At 42.2% G+C, this 18267-nt stretch overlaps 2 protein-coding genes across 5 annotated transcripts; one reads left to right on the top strand and one right to left on the bottom strand.

Moving 5' to 3' along the window:
• The first annotated feature begins 597 nt into the window (after positions 1 to 597).
• On the top strand, positions 598 to 3882 carry mmp19 (matrix metallopeptidase 19). The gene is made up of 9 exons (XM_030729939.1): positions 598 to 789; positions 973 to 1058; positions 1216 to 1346; positions 1663 to 1875; positions 2015 to 2260; positions 2442 to 2567; positions 2736 to 2900; positions 2994 to 3121; positions 3212 to 3882. Exons 1-9 carry the CDS (start codon positions 688 to 690, stop codon positions 3440 to 3442), a joined length of 1428 nt encoding a protein of 475 aa, XP_030585799.1. The 5' UTR covers positions 598 to 687; the 3' UTR covers positions 3443 to 3882.
• A 470-nt stretch (positions 3883 to 4352) lies between these two features.
• LOC115780292 (transmembrane protein 198-like) lies at positions 4353 to 16857 on the bottom strand. Of its 4 annotated transcripts, none has more exons than XM_030729406.1 (5): positions 16392 to 16857; positions 6696 to 6952; positions 5925 to 6500; positions 5460 to 5533; positions 4353 to 5269 (listed from the first exon to the last, which is right to left on the bottom strand). In XM_030729406.1, exons 2-5 carry the CDS (start codon positions 6847 to 6849, stop codon positions 5120 to 5122), a joined length of 954 nt encoding a protein of 317 aa, XP_030585266.1. In that variant the 5' UTR covers positions 6850 to 6952; positions 16392 to 16857; the 3' UTR covers positions 4353 to 5119. The 4 variants fall into 4 exon arrangements, with proteins under 4 accessions (XP_030585266.1, XP_030585267.1, XP_030585268.1 ...); XM_030729407.1 differs by having other exon boundaries at positions 5444 to 5533; positions 16392 to 16856; XM_030729408.1 differs by having other exon boundaries at positions 5456 to 5533; positions 16392 to 16854.
• Positions 16858 to 18267: the final 1410 nt, after the last annotated feature.

The following is an 18267-nucleotide window of genomic DNA, read 5'->3' as shown; positions in this document are numbered from 1 at the left end:
TACTGAGGAGAATCACAAAACTAAATTCAGGTCACCGAACTTTTCTTACCAAATCTCCATCAGTGCATGGATGGGTAACATTTTCATTTGTCATTTGTAAAGATAATTGACCCAGGTATTACAGGTGTACGGATGACAGGTATGTGAAAACAAGAGGGTGGGGCAAATCTCGTGGTTTAGGTCCAAAACTGAACTCCACTGCTGTGTTAACTCCAATGGGATGAACAACTCTGCTGTGATTCTGGAGGAGAATATATTAATGTTATAGTGTCCAGGGAGAGTGACCTCTCTCCACTGGCTTGTAAAAAATATCAAACTAAAGCCACACTACTGTAGGCGTTACTACAGCTTATGTGTGTGTGTGTGTGTGTGTGTGTGTGTGTGTGTGTGTGTGTGTGTGTGTGTGTGTGTGTGTGTGTGTGTGTGTGTGTGTGTGTGTGTTGGGGGGGGCTTCCTGTCCTCTCTGACAGCTGTACAATTTAACAGCAGACATGTTGATAGTAGGTCAACTGGCTGCTCTTGTAATCCTCATTCTTCAGAGGTGGATCATCACACCCGCAGGGCTGACTCATACACGAGATGAGTTAAAAACTGCTTGAGTGCCTAGGGAACAAAGAGTCTGCTGTGGGACTCCGCTGAGCACTTCTCAGGCTCTGAAGCGCCAGCTGTGGATATCCAAATCTATAGATGATCATGGAGTACACAGGACTATTGCTGCTGCTGCTGGGGTTCAGCCTCAAAGGAGCGTCTTGTGCAGTGGTGCCATGGATGGAGTTAAATGAAGCAACGGTAAGACCACAGGTTGTTTAGTAATCTGTTTGAAAACTTCCCTGAACCAGACTTTTCTGGTTTATTTTAACAGTGAGTCCATATTGCTGTGTTTATAGGTGTTACTTTTATTTTCCTGCCAAAAAAAATCTGGCTTAAAGTGTTCTTTTGCACACATGAGAGCTTTGTAGTTTTCTCTCACAGGCCTATTTGAGGAAGTACGGCTACCTGAATGAGCCCACTGATCCACAGGACCCTCATTACCTTGAGGAGATCATTGAAGCCCTCAGGTAAAGTAGATTATTGCTATTTCTACAGAAAACCCACTTCCTGTAACATCGACTGTTTGATCAGGATCTCTTGGAGCAATACTCCCTACACAGAATGTGAGTAGTGTCTCTTTTTTTTCATTACTTTGCAAATATTTGATTTCCTTGTATGTATCAGGGTCTTCCAGGGGGTGAATAATCTGCCACCTAGTGGAGAAATAGATGAAGCCACACTGGAAGTGATGAACCAGCCCCGCTGTGGTTTGGAGGATCCTTTCAACAAGAAATTTCACAAGTACAGAGTAATGGGTGAGTTGCAAATTGTGTGCATCAGTGGTTTTAACATTTATTTGCGACTATTAATGACAGAAATGAAGCTTTATTCAAAATATCCAGCTTATATATTGTCCATTTGTTTACTTGTGACAGCTTCAGACAAGAAGAAGCATTAAACAGCTGGATCTCTAAAGGCAACATCTGTCACATCAGTTTTAACACTTGAAAAAAATGACACTTGAATCCACTCTGATTCTCAAGGAGCTGACAAAATGTGTTTTTAACCACATGAAGTCTTGATTTCTGTTTCATTATTATGACTTAGGAAAATATTGTTCTCATCTTTTAGGCCGCTGGAGAAAAAGGAGTCTGACCTATCGCATCTACAACTACACACCTGACATGATCAACTCAGACGTCAGGAACGCCATCCGTGCTGCCTTCAAGTACTGGAGTGATGTGGCGGCTTTGACCTTCAGAGAGGTCGACTACGGCAGAGCGGACATAAAGATCTCCTTCCATAAGAAAGATGGCTACTGCTCTGTCCCATTTGATGGTCGTGGTAAGTTTTCTTTATAAATGCATGTGTTTTTTTGTTTTGTTTTGTTTTGTTTTTTCCCACCACTGTTAGTCTCAGTGGGCCGTCTGTGACTAGGCTGCTGGGAGATGTTATTATTACTGATTATTTGTTCCACATGCAGGTCATGTGCTGGCCCATGCTGAGTCACCAGAATCGGGTATTGTCCACTTTGATGAGGATGAGTTCTGGACTGAGGGAACATATTATGGTACTAATCTGCGTATTGTAGCTGCCCATGAAATCGGCCACGCCCTCGGCCTGGGTCACTCTCAGTTCAGAAGCGCTCTGATGGCACCCGTCTACTCTGGCTACCGTGTCAACTTCAGGCTGCATTCAGATGATGTGAACGGCATCCAGGCACTATACGGTGAGTGTATCAAGATCCTGCAACATGATGGTGCTGATACTGCACTGGGGCTGTTATTGTGGCATTTATTGTTGTATATGTGCAATATTTGTCAATTTGGGGTGATGATTCTGGTCCTGTTTGTATTTGTTTATAACAAAACATTCAGTCATACAAAAATGTGTAATTTCTTCTGTTTAAGGCAAACACATCACAAGCACTTTAGCCAGTCCCACAAGTCCAGATAGTCTGGTTCCCACGGAGAGCAGCCAGGGGACTGAGAGAATCCCTGATCCCTGCACGGCCACACTGGACGCCATTATATTAGGTAATTTATCAGTCGGTGTTAAGAGCAATATGAAGCAGTAACCGAGGTACCAAATCATAGGATGTATCTGTCAAAAAAGCACCATGAGTTAAAAAGTTTCAAAGATCAAGTCTTTTAATTGTTATTCAGATCCCTTTTATGAATGGTTATTATTCTTTGTCCAATCAGGTCCCTGGAGGAAAACCTTTGCTTTTAGTGGTGATTATGTGTGGACTATCTCTGATCTGGGACACAACACACCTATAAAAATTGACAGACTGTGGAGGGGCCTCCCTGGGAACCTAAATGCTGCTGTGCACTCTCAACGAACCAACAAGACTTACTTCCTAAAAGGTTATCTTTGTCGAGTCAATCTACACTTCAGTTATCGACTGCTCTGCAGCTGTAACTTCTCACTGTAAAAATTTGTGCTCTTTTTGGTTGCAGGCAATAAAGTGTGGAGGTATACCAGTTTTATTCTGGACTACGGCTACCCCAAAGAGCTGAAACGAATCCCCCCTAATATTGATGCAGCCCTGTACCTGTCAAAGAACAAAAAGTTGGTCTTCATTAAGGTAGCTATGAAGAGAAGCATTTAAACATGCAACTACATCCGCATATACTAGTCCTCATAGCGTCATTGTTATTTTCATCACCCTGTGTAGGGTTCAGAGCACTGGCAGTGGGATGAGATGAAGCACAACAGCCTCACTTTCTACCCCAAACCGCTCAGCATGCTCTTCACTGGAGTGCCATCGGCTCCTGATGCAGCCTTCACCTGGACCAATGGCAAGATCTACATCTTCAAGGGAGACGACTACTGGCGACTGAATGAGCTGCTGAAAGCAGACAAAGGATATCCGCTGAGCAAGAAGGAACGCTGGATGCGATGCTAGTGCTCCGCCATCAGGGGGCAGCAGGTACCAAGCGGTGAGAAACAAGGGCGCTGGTTCCACTCCAGGGACGTTTTAAACCACCCAAACCTCAACAACAGTAATTAATCATTGTGAATAATCATTGAACACATTATGGGAAAACTAGTGTGGGAACTGAGCTACCTGTACCCTCCAAAGCAGACTTGTGTGTGTCTCTGACTTGCAGGATTATGCAAACTTTCGGGTTTTTTTTTGTTTTGTTTTGTTTTTTTCCTTTGACGTGTGTTGATTAGTTCTCATAATACACTCAGTAAGATGTAATATGATGATGGTCAGTTTTGTTTCAGTATGTTTTCTTACTTCAGTATGTTCAGTGCACACTGAGTAACGCTGATCTGTGAGAAATCATGTGACACTGATTTGTTCCCTCATTTTAAGTGAAAATGTATCATTTTCTACAAATAAACAAGACCACAATAAGACTGTGCCTCAGACTGCAGTTCTCTACACAACAGTTGCTCACATTGCCACATTTAAAGGACAGGGAAAAAAAAAATGTTTACTGTGATGAAAGGACGGTCTGTCTCGCATTGTGCCGTCTGCAAAAAAAAAAAAAAAAAACTGTGCGAGCGCCATGGCAACTCCAACCAATCGCAGAGTAGGAAATCCTCCCCGTGACCTCTTTATTGCCTATGAAAAATCTGGTGAGTAACGCCGCCAGTGTTGCTAAGATCCCGGGGAGACAAACAGTGTCGACTCCCCCGACTCAACAGATGATTAAAAACAGTTTATTATCAAACAACTTTATTAATCTTTGACTTTTCTATCAACAGGTATTTACAGATTCAGGCAACATGTGCGTAGTCCCTGCAAAAATTGCAACAATAACTCAATAATTATTTTAAAATCTACAAATTAACAACAAACATGCTTTGTTTTTTTTGTCTTTTTTTTTTTTTTTTTTTAGCACTCCTAAGGTACTTGGTCATTATATAAATTAAATTATAAAAAGTGGACTCTGCAAGCATACACGACAGTCTAAACTCATCACCCATTTTATTCTGATGGGAGCTACATTGCAAAAACAGAAATAAAGATCACAGAATTGTTAGAGTGCTGCTAGAAGATCCTGCTAAAGGTTCCAGCAAAGAGCCCTTTTCATCATTTTTCGCTTCACTGTGTCATACTCCATGCAGCCACATGCCACATTTCACTCTTTCATTAAACTCCGTCTGAAGAAATACACAAAATAAAATTTACTGTGATGATAAAATTCCCCCCAAATCCTACAGCCGAACAGGTAAACGGTAAAATGGGTAATAGCACAACACTTCATTGGGATGACTAACTTCTGAAGTACAGTACGCGTAATGTCAAGCATTGCTTTGTGATGTTCACTACAAAAATAGTAAAAACATCTGTCTTTGAGGCTCATTGCATTCATTGAAGAGTGGAAATAGTCGAGTGTGTTTCCTCTGTGAAACACAGAAGTTGCAGTGGTTTTAGTCTTGTCCTCTTGCTTCTCTCCAGAGAACAGCACTGTGTTTCACTAGACACTTGGGACTGACTGAGGAGAAAATCAGTACAAAGGCGACAACCCCCAGATAGAAGAGCAGCGATTAAGTTCTACTCTACATTAGGAAGACACAGCTGGAGAACCAGAGCACATTAAGTAGTCCCTTCTTATGTCCGCGTTGCTCAGACCCTGACGACGGGAGTTGTAGCCGTGAGAGGCACTGTGGAGCCAGTGTCGTAGTCCAAGTCGATCGTGGTGTGGTTGGCGGTGCCCAAGCTGCTAAGGGAAGTGCCTGTGCCCATCTGTCTGTCCCGCAGACTTTGCAGGTAGCTCTAAGAAGCAGAAGAGCGACACAGCGAGAGATCAGTGAACAGGACAACAATCAAGAAACGAGTACCGTGTCTAACGTCTAATCGCTACAGCACACGGCATGTTTGTCACACTGACCGGTGCCAGCAGATCCCCAGCATAACGTTTCACTGGGGTGGGTTTACGGCGGTACGTGCCTTCCTGCCCACCTGCCTGCTGTCGCTTCTTGGCGTCTTTTTCTCGGATCCGCATCAGCTGGACTCTCTTCTGTCTCCGACTGATGACAACTATGAGGGGAGAATTTGAGAGCAACTTTCAGAAGTTTTGTATCCTGATGTGGGTCCATATTTATGAAAGTAATATAAGAAAAAAAAAAAAGGTCATTATGTGAAAGTAAAAGTTTGTTATATTTACTTCGTTTGGCAAATTTAAGCTTGAAAACTATTTAGAAAAATTCCTACATTCAGAACAGGCAGTAGTTTAGATATAAAGGATTTCACACAAAGGTCTGCAACTCTCATGTGATTACTTAAATCTTCCTCCAACTTTGCTTTAATAACCATTAAGTTACTAGATAAATGTGCCCTATTCTCAACTCTCACAGAAGACTTTGGTGCTCCTAAGTTTAATTCTTAGATGTTTGAGTCATGGCCATGGCCATGAAAGCATCATGCTTACCCTCTGTATGTGAGAAGCTGTTATCTGTCAATTTCCACTGGACCAGCACTCCTAAGAGGCTGAGAGCAGGCCAGATGCCCAGAATCACCCAGCTGTACCAACAGAGTGCCGGCCCGGGAGTGAGGCGCAGGCATTCATACACGTGTGTTGCCAAAGCCAGCATTTCCACAAAGTAATCAGCGCACACCGTCATGATAGCTGCCCCGAACACGGCGGTGGAGAACATGGTGAACATCTTCTGCCACTGCAGTGTCAGCACAGCAAACAGCATGCCCGATCCTAGAAGAGTGCCTAGGGGCACCCAGACTGTGGTAGGCGTATAGAACTGTTGAGTGACTAGCAGGGCAGCGAGCGCCAGGAGAAGGCCCAGCAGCAGGCCCGTCATGAAGAGCCCGACGCTTCGTACCAGCATAGTGACGAGACCGCAGAGGAGGCCTATACCGATGCCGATGCCTGCGCTGGCCTCGACGCTCAGCTGGGTGTCCAGCACATGCTCCTTGTGGCACAGCAAGAAGATGATGACCGAGCCAAACATCAGGCCAGACAGAAACATGACAGCTTTGAAACATCGGTAACCTGGGGGAGGACACAGAGAAGAGATTTGTAGTGAGGAAACCAGAGAATTAAGTGTTGGAAGGAAATGAGTAATGAACAGTTAGGTCATTATATGACCATAATGTAAGCGCAGAACAACCACTGCAGACCACACGTGTGCATACAGTCTTAAGTCGTCCCATGTTTCAGATTCTGTAACCCAGAAGAGATCCTCACCAAAGAAGCAGTAGATGATTCCAAACAGGCAACACATCGCACAGATGACGGCAGGGATGACATCATACTTCCTCTCTATCTCCAAACTACAGACGTCAACATCTGCCATGCCCGACCCTGCCCCTTCAGAGCCCAGTCCACTGGGATCCGTCATTCTGGTTGAACTTCGAGGATCTGGGACAGGCTGAAAATTGAGGATAGGGAAGGCTAGGACTCCTGTAAGCGTTATCTCAAATCCATCTGAGCAGGTGTGGTGACTGTAAGAGTAGAGAAAAATGTTGATGAATTAAGGAAAAGTAAGAAAGGATGACCATATCTTAGTCAGGTAAAACTAAAGCAGTTTTATGCTGATTAACCCCGAGTCATTCAAAGATAAAGGCAGAGTGTCAAATCTTTGGCTCAGCTGTGATTTCTTCCAAGCTGCTCTGTATGTGCAGCTGTCATTGCAACTCAATAAAACCCTGTATGCTGCAGTCAAACATCTCATTCATGCTCTGTACCCATACACAAGATCCTTTAAAAAAGAAAGGGAAAAAAAGTGGTTCCACTTTTTACTGTCTTCTGAAAACCATGGGTCTACGCCCATTTTTTAAGCACAACAGATTGTGTTTGGTGCACAACAGATTCATCGTATTTCAGCAATCGCGTGTGGAAAACAAAGGATAGATTTATCTAAAGTGGATCCAAGTCCATTTTTGTAACTGCATGTGAGCATTAATATTTCCCCTCCACGTTTGTCCTTCTGTATTATAATCTCTTTCAGCGTAACGGCACCAACTAGTACTCTTAAAAGATTATATATGATATTTAAGCTGGCAGGCCTGCAGCTTGCCACAGAGGGCTGGAGTGGGGTGAAAGACTTATGGGTGGACTGCTCTTTCTGAGGCTGCTGGCAGGCCTCCTGTATGAGCTCACCACAGCTGAGATCCGATTACAACTAACTCACGTTTTCTGGTCGAGGCACTCAGGAACATTCGGTCCTGCCTTTCCTCCTTAATAACTGCCAGCTTCTCTCTTTCTGTCTGTCTTTACCTCACCTTCTTTACCTCGAAATTCCCCCACCTTGCAGCTGTTTTCTCTTTAACACTTAAATGTGGGGCTTTTCTTCTATCTGTTACTCAGAAGAAGACTGACTAATTTGTATGTCCTGCCTAGGAATGACTTTAGATGGAAAAAATGAAGCCACTGGAAAGTTCTCTTTTCTTCTGCAGTCTCTCACCATACTTCAGTACTTTTTCCTCTCTGCCCTTGAATATATGCATATCTCAAAATTAGTAAATTGTTGTGCAAACTGTCCTGTTATCTGCAAAAGGAAATGTCATGAAACCAAGCTGTAAGGGCTTTCTGTTGACTACAGCGGGATAAATAACAAACTGGAGAACCCCCCCCACCACCACCCAAAAAAAAAATTCCTACTTTCTTACTTTTCTAACAAAACGAGCGCTGCCGGCCAGATTTCTGTTTACAATCAAGACTATAATCTTCACATCAACCCCAGCCAACTTACAATGGAGGCCCGTACTCAGCTCTGAGACACAACTATGCACAGAGGGTCTGGGCAGCATCGGTGTATCGTGGGGTTAAAAAGATGTTTGCAAATATGACAGCTGGTGGGCTGAGAGGGTGGGAGTTTCTTTATGCACTTTACATATCTGCGTTCTCTGTGTGTGTTCAAGGGTTAACTCTACATCTTCCAAAATTTGGAGTAAACACTAAATTTCCAGCAGATGTGTGTGTCAGTGTGCTGTGAAAGAGGATTTGAAGGAAAAAAAAAAAAAGTCCCTTACCATTAAAAGCTTTTGTCTACCTCTGACTGGGGAAGTACTATGGTTTGCCTCCTCGTGTTACCAAAGATGCAGTCATGTGAGAAAAGGGGAAAGTCTTGTTTATATGTGAAATTTTTTTAAGTTGTCCGTTCGTTTTAATTTAAAATGAACGGACAAAGTTAGCTGATGTACTTTTATGAGTAGAGCTGGCTTTTTAGCGTAGACTTAACTTGATGATAAACTCAACTGGTTTGGCTCAAAGCCTTTTGCATTATTATTATTATGACTTCCTTTCTATTCTACATATCATTTCTCTTGTAATTTATGACATAACTAAAGTCATGGACAGTTAGTGCGCTCTACAGCAACTACAGCAACATAAAACACAAAGATAAATACTGTTTACTACAAAGTTTTGTGGACAGCTATTAAATATTTGTACTTTTACAGTAATTCCTATAATTACACATTAACAATATTCTACATTTACACCAGCAGACAAGACTCAATGAATGCTTTGTGGTCATCTAATTAGGTTTAGTAAAAACTCTGAGAAGACGTCAGCGGCGCGGGCTTCTTCCTTTCTCTCACATATCTGGTTACTGTTAGATTTCACATCTTAACTGCTAAAATAATTACTTAATTTACTTGTGAAGCTAGAGATCAACTTGAATTTCAGCAGCATTTTAACAGTAATTTACCCATTTACACACACACACACACACATATACACTAATGTGCACTCCCATTTCTCTGCCTCACGCTGTCTCCTCCCTTCGTCACAATGCGGTCTTATGTGGAGCAGCCTTGGGAGTCATTGCTGCTGTGGGAGAATAGAGCCATTATGGGGCAAAACAAAGACTCTGAGGCCCATGCTGTGACCTCTAGTGGCACTCAGAGGAAACCATGCGAATGAAAAACGAGACCACATAAAGATGGCTGAGTGCAGCAAGGAAGCTGCTACATCCCAAGTCGTTTGCTTTAAGACTGGAGCCAAGTATTTGCCTTCAGAGGGTCGCTGAGTGATGAAGGGTGGTCCTGACCAGTAGCAGAGCTATCTGTCTTAACGCTTGAGCTCTCTGAAAGCCCCCAAACCTTACAATGCAGAATTTTCAACAAGCTGCCTGGCAACTGATTCATTACAAGTCAACTAGACTTTGAGTCTGCAGCCACGCAAGCAGCTCTTTGAGGCTGCACTTTAGCCTGGCAGTGTTTTGAGTCAGACGGTAACATCACGGGCATTTTTGTTTCTCGGTTTTTCCCATATAGAAAAGTACTGAACTCATTCAGAGCTGATGATGATTAAGTGGAAAGTGAAGTGAAATTCTCTAATTTATTTATAAAGTTATCAAAATGTGACGTCCATATAGTCTAATGGTAGGGCACGAACCAGCAGCAAGATGTCAAATACAATATGACTTTGTATTACTATAATGCAAAAAAAGCATTGTCTGTAATCTTAACTCCATATTTACGGTCAAGTATAACACCTAACCAGCCCTTCCTCTGACTATTAAACATGGTCCAAGATTGAAACAGAAATGAGAAACAGCAGGATTTAAGGACATTCATGCCCACAGCATGAGTACCATACATGGTAGACCTGTACATAAGTACATAATGCCCATCCTGGTTAAGGTTAAGAGGTTAAGAAGCACATGGTCTTGAAGAAATGGCCTAATGTTGTATAAAGTTATAATGAATCTGTCATAATGTTCTAAAATACACATTCATGCCTCCACCTCTGTGTTCTTCTTGTACACCTCTTGGAATTTTTTTTTTACTACTTACAGGGGAAAGAAACATTTTGAAAAATGTCTTATGGCCTCCGATAACACTCTAAGGTTGAAATTTTGAATTTCATTGTATTTCAATGGGTGCCTATAAAGGGTTAATTTGCTTTAGTTACTGTTAAAGTGTTAGGGAGTTGTTTTATAACCTAACATTTGTGCTTCCATTTGATATACACCGTGTCACTGGATTTAACACTTCTGCTGCTGCTGGCACCTTGTTTCAATAGTGTCACACTTTGAATTAGTTAGTAGGTCATCAGTGACAATAATTCATTAGAAAAGGAGAGCATCTGAATAGGATGCTTCCTGGGTGCCTCTTGGGTGAGGTGTTCCGGGCATATCCCAGGGCCTCTTCCCGGCAGATTGAGGACATGCTGGAGAGATTATATCTCTCGGCCGACCTGGGAATGCCTCGGCGTTCCCCCAGATAAGCTGGAGGAGGAGGCTGGGGAGAGGGAGGTCTGGGTTTCTCTGCTTAGGCTGCTGTCCCTGGGACCTGGCCCCAGACAAGTGGAAGAAAATGGATGGCTGGCTGTGCATGGGAAAAAAGGATGAAAAATGCCCTTTATTTAGTTATGCTTAAAAATACTGCTGCCTAAATAAAACATTGTTCAAAGATATTATCACTAATTTTCTTGAAATCCCATGATATAAATTTCAGCCCACCCGTACACAGTAGTGTCAACATTAGGAACATCTTGTCTCATACTGATGACCACACATCTGTCAATTCTAGGCTGGAATGTCCCAAAAGTGCCAAAAGCTCAGCTTGCAGTGTGGGTACAATGAAGAATTAGCAACACAAATCATATTTGTCTCCATATTATCTTCCCTTCATTGGGCCCCAGTAAAGTCCATAATATAATTTAAAATTCTTGTCCTGACATTTAAAGCCCCTGATAAATAAGCGGCATCATATTTTAATATTTATCTATATTTTTTCTTATTTCAGTAGAGCACTTCACTCTCAGAGTGAAGTTCCTACAGTTTTAAAAAGTAGAATGGGAGGCTATTGGCATAGTGAGGCAGAAAGCCCAGTATAAAACTTTTCGTTTTGATCACACTTGTTCTTAGGGCTCACTTATTCTCAGGATTGCCTTAAGTTTTGCAAATGCAGACTGCTGCTGGGGAATCTCACATCGTGAATGCACTGAGCTTTTCTTCTCCATGATATTCTGTGCCTTTGTTCCATGTCATTATGTCGTCCCTCCCATAATTTTTGTTTTTTCGTCTTTGTCTTCTCTCTCTCTGTAGTCTCGGTTGCTGTTTCTCTTTGCTCTCCTGTTCTGTCTCCATTGAGGTGGATTGGCCGCTCCCATGTCCACTTTTGCCGCAGATTTCTTCCAGTTGAAAACAGAAAACTGTTGCATTTCTTTCTATAATATTGAAATATTGAAGGGACTATACAACATAAACTGCCCTATCTACTTCTATTGCATGTTGTTCCTTTCTGTTCTTTGTTTCCCGTCTACCTCTGCAGATAACAATGACCAAGTAATAACTTGAATCCTTTATACAAAGAGAGAATTTTAATGAATGTTAGATGCTAAATGAGCTATGACTTACATAAACTTATGAGGTATCTGGCAGGAACTGAGAGTTCACACTCAGTATCAGCTGCAGATGTGCTATTGGAATAACATGTTGTCCTTGGGTATCCTCCCCTTGAACACACCCAGTGGGGGGCTGAGCAGCACAGATCTGAGTGCTCAGCTGCTGAACAGGCAAGGCTGACTAAAAGTTCCCCACATAGCTAATTCGGGTGTGTTTAATCAAGGCACAATCACAGCCAAAGGTTCTGCAAGCGTTTCACTGACTTGACGGCCGGGGCCAGCTGAGAAGCCGAAAAACCTGCAGTGTTATGGCTTCACTTGGAAGACCCTACCAAGAATGCAAGATGCCCCCTGGGGTCTGAACAGTTGTTGGTATAAATTATGCCACCTTAAGGTGAAGACCCCAACCAGCTGAAAGACTGACTGAGTCAAGAAAATAAAAATAGGAATAATGCTAACTGCTGTCCCAGCTGGGGTCCTTAAATATGATAATATAATAAAACTCATCAAAATAATATCTGCTTTAATTCTGATGCATACAGACTTCAAATGACCCACTGCTGTGCTTCCTGCCTCGCCATAGCAGGAAGCTGAGGACCACATGAGGAAGTGGAACATCAGGTTTCAGCAGGAACTGACCCCCTGTGTTTGTGACACGGAGCAAAAACACTATCAAAGAGCTGGATTATCAACACACGGAGCTGAGCGAGAACCTCCGCTCAAAGGAGCTACCTGGAATAGCAGTGTCATCAGAAACCACTTCATCTGAGAAATTTGATCATTGGGAAGCCCCAGGATAGGCACCCGGGTGATACCACGTTAATAAGCTTGTAATCTGTCTGGCTCGCAGGCTAAGCCACACATAACACTTTCAATTATGTTGCAATGCCTCTGCTTACGTGAGTGGGGCTACTTTCAGAAGGGGTTTTGTACGTATCAGCTAGTGCTATGTCTGTGTGCTAAGAACTTACATAATGAACAAAAGCGCCACATGACAACCAGTTTTCACTTTGACCAGACTGTGAATGCCCAAAGGTTTTTACATGTCTTCTTCATACGCATCAGTGTATGAAAATGTGCAATAAAAAAAAAAACACATTAATTGGACTGACGACCTTTAGTTTAATTGCCTTAAATATATGCCCTCACACAAACTCTTCACTGACTCTTTAGTCCTTTTATTTATTCATTCAGATTATTAACTGCTGAAAAACTAAACACACAATACACACATACTGAGCTATAAAACTAGGGCAACTATTTACTTCAAAACCTTTAAAAAGCAGCATTTTTTTAAAAAGCTGTTGTGCAAATTATAATGAGGTTTGGGTGACTAAAGTGTATCCCAAAGTTCTGTCACTGCATTGTATGATTTTAACTTTCCACATATGAGTCCATCAGTTAGGATTACGTTTGAACTACAGCATCATCAAAAACCTCATTTTGTATTGCATAAATCTGATGTGCGACTGCTCCTTTAAATTGCTGCATCAATTCTCGTCTCTGTTGTACTGATATAAACCAAAGCAGTACCTCTAAATCAGACATTTAGCAGAAGGGATAAAAAAAAAAAAAAAAAAAACTGCTTTGTGACAACAGCCACTTAAATGTTGACTTCAAGTTTACAGTTTATTCTGTTTGCCTCCCAAAACTGACCCAGGTCAACAAACCAACATCATTTTCCACACAGCACAGTGGAAGTTCCCTGAATGAGTTCAGTACCCTCACTTATGAAAATGCACATTGGCGATATTTTGTTGTACACTGCGTGACAACGAGCGAGTCACTTGCGGAATATCAAATGTATTCTGAAACAATCAGTCAAGTTTATATTTTCACTGCAAAACTTTTACCCTGTAGTCCTTGGTCCCAATTACATCCACTTATGGCTACTTTTTTTTTTTTTTTTTTATGAGTAGCAATCTAACATTTTTTTCTCCCTTTTTAATCTCTCCATTTCATGCTTGCCTGGTTTTAGTCTCAACAAAAAAGGACCTCAGAGAGTTATTCATAAAGAGGCATGAAAAAAAAAATCCACACTACAATGAGCAGCCTTTTGAAGAGAGTCACATGTCAGTGGTGCATGAGTGCATACTGTACTTCAGAGCTACATGTGGTCATTAACACAGTGAAAATACACTAATGCATAATATAGATTCACCAAATGTGCTGTGGCAAGTTAGCACTGTGAGTGCACTGTACGTGCTGTAAGAAGGGGCAGATTCACAACGCTCTATTAACATCTGTGGTAAGGGAGCAGCATTTAGTAGGCGGCGTGGTGGAGTCTGATGTCCATATGTTAGCGCCAGCGTGGCAGCGTATGAGATGATATGCGCAGCTGATGGACAATACGATGGAAACTGGAGCCTAAATATCAACACCAATCATTAAACTTTGATAAAAGGTGGAATTGATTGAAAGTATAGAACATATGACATCACGTCAGAACATATCACAGCAATGGTTCAGACCTCCAGTGTCGTGCCTATATACAGTACGTCTGCAGCACTTCCACTGCAGCTCTGTCATTTAGAGCAGGCCTTTAACCCTCTCTGTATAATTCCACCCTGCAATAATTGTACCTCCTACAGTGTTGTTGCAAGCCGAAAATATCATGCATGTCCTTCATTTTTTCAACTCAGCACCATTCTCATGTCACAGCTGTAGCACAAAGTACTTTAAATACCAGCTAGATGTTTGAGAATTAGTGACATATCTTTTATGGGTGAATCTCCCAGAGAGGCCACTTAAGACAAAAAGAACCCTCTTCAAAATTATTGTTAATTTTTATCAATTTATAACAATATTCAGCAGCTTAACTTAACACAGATCATCATTCAAACTCAAAATTTCACTCAGAATAGCTTCCTACCAGGACAAAGTGCAAATGCGAGCATGAAGAAAACTTTGGAAGATAAAGAAGTTTGTTTTTTGTTTCTGTTTCTGCACTGAACAAAGACATAATATATGCTGAACCCAGAGTCGCTCCTGATGCATTCATCGGAGTGTAAGTGTGTACATGAATGTTAGATAAGACGCATAGAACAGGCATAGAATAAAGCACTGTATGAATGTGTGAATGAGGCTTGTAGCTCTGAGTGCTCAGTTAGAGTAGAAAAGCACAATATAAGTACAGGTCCATTTATTCCATGTCTATTTTTCTGAAGTTTTCAGTAATACACCTATGCTGCACTTTCCTAGCAGCAGAAAAAGTCACAGGTACAACTGTCGGGGTTGAGGAGTGTGTGACAAGCATGTGGACTGATATACCAACACGTATGTCTTGAAAACTTAAGAGGTGAGCTTATCTACATGATCCTCATCCAGAAGTGTTATTAGTAAAGTGCATTTGCATTTATTATTGCTTAAAAAGTACTCATCAATATGCTGCTATATGTAATAATCAGGTTTGAAACTATAGATATATAAAGAAGGCCAGGAAGTCATTGCTTTAATTAGAATAAAAACTAGCCTGTGGTCATTTTTGAGTAGAAAAAAAAAAAAAGAACTAAAACTGAATAATAAAGGACATCAAGTTAAAAATTCAAACTTGCATACACTAACTCTACAGAGTGTTCTAGACTCCAGGTTTTCTGAAATGTCACCTTTATTTCAGATGAGTAAGCATCTTTAAATAACATTAAGAAGACAAAACTGAGACCCTTTCCTCCATGCAAACATCTGCAGACTAACTTTCATCAGCCCCTGCTCTTCATGCTTCCTTCTCCTCCTTCCCGAAAGCAGGGACGGGCTTCCTCTCTGCCTTTTCAAAGGATTTTTTTCTAAACCATCTGGTGCAGGCTGACAGAGTAGGTCATGGAGATGGTGGGGGTGCACAGAGGGGCTGTAACTACAGGCTGTGGTCCCCCAGTAAAGAGAGGACCTGAAGGTTGTCATCATACTGCCCAGAAAACCAAGAGGCACTCCTATCCTGGATCACACAGCAGAACCGCAGGGCCTTCTGCACGCTACACAGGCATAAAAAGATGTAACTATATAGCCATCCTTAAATGCATGGTGGGTGGATACAAAAGAAGGTAATGTGTTGTTACAAACCACCTGTGGATTTCACATAAAACCCGGATTAAAAGCACAAATCACCAGGGGTTAATAACTTCGATTAAGCCCTTGCCTTTTCCCTACAACCTCTGCATAACTAACACTGAGTTGTTACCCACCAATGATTAAAGCACATCACTGCGGGACTTTGGTCTAAATGCCCGGTTCAGTGCGCACACAAAAAGCCCCGCATTATCCCGGATCATTATGTCTTTGTGCTCAAAGACTCCAGGACAAGTTGCATTACGTGCCTCAAGTTTAAAATGCTTTAAAAGAGGAGCAGCTGTAGAGGTTGGCATCGATCAGTCAGGATCTGGATTCAACTATAATCAATCACCATCAGCGGTGGTGTAATATACGTGGCTATTGTTCCCATACTGCTGTGAGCTGAATTCAGATATCCACGGGCTCAGATAACATTGCAGATGACATTCAGAGTAGGCTGGCGATGTAGACATCTGCAGCACATACACACAGACACCACACACACAAATATGTTTTAAGTTAACTTGACTACAAACTTACCGATGAGTCTGCGAGCTGCTGTAGCCTTAACTTTTCTCTGACACTCGGCCCTGTCACGCAGGAAAATCAGCCCACCATTCAAAAACACAAAAGCAGCGGCGGCAGGGTACAAGGGAAAACCGGTTTTCTCTCCACTTCTTCTTAGGCTCTTTTTTTTTTTTTTAAACTCACAGGCTTCACTAAACCGACAACAGCGGCGGCATGGTTTTGTCCCCGTCCCTGCCTTAATGCAAATACTTTGAAACACGGTCCGACTGCAGATGTGAGGAAGTTTATCTCGCTTCCATTCTCCGGGAGCGCCTCGGTCACTCCAAGTCAACTTTCAAACTAAAATGTTCAGCTTCCGTCTCAGTCCACCTCTCTGGAAAATCTTACCAATCCTCCCTCACACACACACACACACACACACACACCTCCCCTCTCCTTTCCTTCCCACTGAAGTAAACGACACTTTAAAAAAACAAAGGAGGAAATAAGTTTTCCCTCTATCCCCCACCCCGAGGTAATCCCCTCTCTATCTCCATCCAGCCTCGGTAGTTTGGCCGTTGGAAAGCGGGGGGTGGGGTAGGAAGGTGGTGGGGCCCAGCTAACGCTTGGCTATATGGCTGTACCTGAGGGGGGGGTTCATTTAAATATAAATGAGAAAAATGTACACGCAGCATTTAGATTACAGTGTGGTGGATTTTAAAGAGAAGCTTAACAGGAGTTTAGATTTGGACAACCTTTACAATGGGTTTATAAGAGACAAAGAATGGCTGATAAATCATTTACTGAGGATTTATGGGGCACTCAACCCAGCTAAACCAATTTAAACCGAGGTTGTATGTGGTTTGTGTTTCAGGAAATTTTGCCTTTTGTTCTGTAGCTCTTCAGTTTATCAAATAAATTGCAAGCTGCAATGAGCTTCTGGGGAAGTACTGCAGCACAGGAGCATATCCAGGATCTTTTAAAAATCGGATGGTATGGAGGACCAAGAACAGTGTCCCCCTAATCCTAATCTGAAATAAAATTTGCATATTGCCTCACAGAAGGTCCTGTGTTCAAATCCACACCGATTCAAAATAAAAACAGCACATTTTCGATGCATTTCGTTTACACGAGAATGGAGTGAAAAGATGCTTTTTGGAAAAGGGGGGCACTCGCACATGCGCACTATGGTTGCGGCTCCTATATCCACACCGCCAACTTGTGAAATGGCAATAGCAACTGCAGCGTTTTCACCGTTTTGCGGCAAAACGACACCGCTCTCTCCAGCTTCCTCCCAGTCCGAAGACATGCATGGGGTTTGGTTAACTGGTGATTGCCCATAGGTGTGAACCTGAGACAGATTAGCGACCTGTCCAGGGTGTACCCTGCCTCTGGGTAAGCTGATGAAAATGGATAAATGGATAAAATCAGTGTCAAAAATTGGTGTAGAAAACACGGTTTTCATGTTCTGTACCTGTGACTTATTGTAAGAAAAATTACAGCACAAGCGTTTGAATGTAATTTTGCTCTTCCTGTCATTTGGAGCGCAACTAACGATTTCTCCAGTGACTTTGTAGTCATTTGGTTGTTCTCCACGGCATGTTTTTGCCTCAAGTGGTGGAACAAGTTTTTTTGTTGCTGCCTTTAATAGGGACAGTTTTATTGCAATGTACTGTCCTTTGTCGGAGGTATTGAAGTAGCTCACTTTTTAGGTGCCAAATCCTCATCGGAGGCTGACACCTTACCCTCAGACATGCCTGGGCTTGTTGTGGACACTAGCGAAGGTAAATATACTGATATTATCGCATGGCATAGCCCTAAAAGGCACAAGCATGAGGCCTTATTAATCAAATAAATTACAAGTTGCACTGAACTTCTGAAAAGTACTGCATCACAGGGACATTACCAG

Source organism: Archocentrus centrarchus, chromosome 5, assembly GCF_007364275.1.
Source record: "Archocentrus centrarchus isolate MPI-CPG fArcCen1 chromosome 5, fArcCen1, whole genome shotgun sequence".
Classification (NCBI taxonomy): domain Eukaryota; kingdom Metazoa; phylum Chordata; class Actinopteri; order Cichliformes; family Cichlidae; genus Archocentrus; species Archocentrus centrarchus.
The sequence above is the reverse complement of the archived record's forward strand: the minus strand, read 5'-3'. Positions and strand labels throughout refer to the sequence as shown.

Coding starts and splice junctions, on each gene's coding strand:
- LOC115780292 (XM_030729404.1), bottom strand. CDS start 6,849: ATGACGGATCCCAGTGGACTGGGCTCTGAAGGGGCAGGGTCGGGCATG. Junction 5,534..5,924: donor CAGCTTCTCACATACAGAGG/GTAAGCATGATG, acceptor CTCCCCTCATAG/TTGTCATCAGTCGGAGACAG. Junction 5,270..5,384: donor CTGGGGATCTGCTGGCACCG/GTCAGTGTGACA, acceptor TCTGCTTCTTAG/AGCTACCTGCAAAGTCTGCG.
- mmp19 (XM_030729939.1), top strand. CDS start 688: ATGATCATGGAGTACACAGGACTATTGCTGCTGCTGCTGGGGTTCAGC. Junction 1,876..2,014: donor TGTCCCATTTGATGGTCGTG/GTAAGTTTTCTT, acceptor TTCCACATGCAG/GTCATGTGCTGGCCCATGCT. Junction 2,901..2,993: donor CAAGACTTACTTCCTAAAAG/GTTATCTTTGTC, acceptor TTTTGGTTGCAG/GCAATAAAGTGTGGAGGTAT.